This window comes from Triticum dicoccoides, chromosome 2A (assembly GCF_002162155.2).
Source record: "Triticum dicoccoides isolate Atlit2015 ecotype Zavitan chromosome 2A, WEW_v2.0, whole genome shotgun sequence".
Classification (NCBI taxonomy): domain Eukaryota; kingdom Viridiplantae; phylum Streptophyta; class Magnoliopsida; order Poales; family Poaceae; genus Triticum; species Triticum dicoccoides.
The window spans coordinates 59,064,976-59,066,371 of record NC_041382.1 but is presented as its reverse complement, the minus strand read 5'-3'; the positions used below and the strand labels follow the sequence as shown (position 1 = coordinate 59,066,371).

Genomic DNA, 1,396 nt, shown 5'->3' with positions numbered 1-1,396 from the left:
TACAACAGGTTAAGATTTCCTCGAGTAAGCCTTTCCTTTGGTTGTGCTATATGCAGAAAGCCTCACTCATGTGATATCTATTTCTTTTTTTTTGCGAGGCAAAAGGGAGTTTTATTGCAAGTTCATAAAGTTACAGTCAAGAGGCCACAAGTCCTCGATACAAGGTGGAATCGAGCCCAACCACACAGCCGTAGCTCGTTTGGACCGGCTATATAGGTGGCCAACCAATCGGCAACTCTATTTTGACTAGGGGCTAATTTTCCGAGGTAAAAGCTCCCTCTCACTCATCAGTTCCTTAGTCTCCAAAACTAACCGGCCATACGCCGAGCGAACCGGAGCATCATTGGACAAACTGGACATAGCTTCAGAAGAATCCGAATGCAGGTTGTCCTACGCAGAAAGCCTCACTCATGTGATATTTATTTCCAGTCCCGGGATTTTGCATTTTTTTTAGGGAACGGAAATTTGCATTTCTACCAAAGCACATCTAAGTCGTGTGTCATTGATTTTATGCGAAGGTTTGTGCAAGCATTTTTGTTAGTCTTTTTTTTCCTTTTTTTACAGTAAAACTTGAAAAAGAAGTTGCACACTCCTCAAAGACCTAAAATCCCAGTCTCATAAATTCCACCAACCCAGTAAATAGCTCACACGGTGAAAGTAAAATGAATACGACCCCCTCTTCCCAACTGCCCCCAAACCAAGCGGTAAAAGACAAGCCAGGGACTGGCAGGTGGGCCCCGCGACGGAACTGAACAGGGGGCGAAGAATGCCCGACTGACACGCACCCACCATCTCTCTCCCTCTCTAAACCCCAACCAACCAGCCCCTCCGCTCGCCGGCAAGAAAACCCCAGCCCCTTCCCGGAATCCCCACTCCGGCGAGCCCGACCGACCGGCCGGCCGGCCGGCCTCCGATGGCGTCGGCGACGTCGACGGCGGAGCTGGAGGCCGCCATCGCCGCCCTCCCCGCCAAGAAGCAGCGCCTGCGGGAGTCCTTCGACCGCCTCCTCGCCGCCTCCCCCATCCCCGTCCCCTTCACCTGGGCCGACGTCGACGCCCACATCTCCTCCCTCCAGGCCTCCATCGCCCGACGCTTCCGCCAGCTCCAGGCGCACCAGGCCGCCGCGCTCCGGTCCACCGCCGACCCCGTCCAGCACCTGCTGAGGGGCAAGGGCCAAGACAGCAGCGAGGAGGAGGAAGATTGGGCGCGGCCCAATCGCGCGCCTTCGGACCTCAATGCCGGGGAGGAGGGGTCGCAGGGGGGTGCGGAGATGGCAATCGAGGCGTCTCCCGGCCAGTACGACGCCGTTGAGGAAGGGGAGGCGTCTCCTGGCCTTGAACCGGAGGAGGGGGAGGCGTTTCTTGGCCTTGAACCAGAGGAGGAGGAGGAGGAGGAG

At 56.4% G+C, this 1,396-nt stretch overlaps 1 protein-coding gene across 1 annotated transcript in view; it reads left to right on the top strand.

The window, feature by feature from the left end:
- Positions 1 to 795: 795 nt before the first annotated feature.
- LOC119357588 overlaps positions 796 to 1,396 on the top strand; it is a 4,203-nt gene continuing 3,602 nt past the window's right edge. The window contains exon 1 of the mRNA XM_037624488.1: positions 796 to 1,394. Within this exon, the coding sequence (XP_037480385.1) occupies positions 914 to 1,394 (481 nt within the window). The 5' untranslated portion in view covers positions 796 to 913. The remainder of the gene's footprint in view (positions 1,395 to 1,396) is intronic.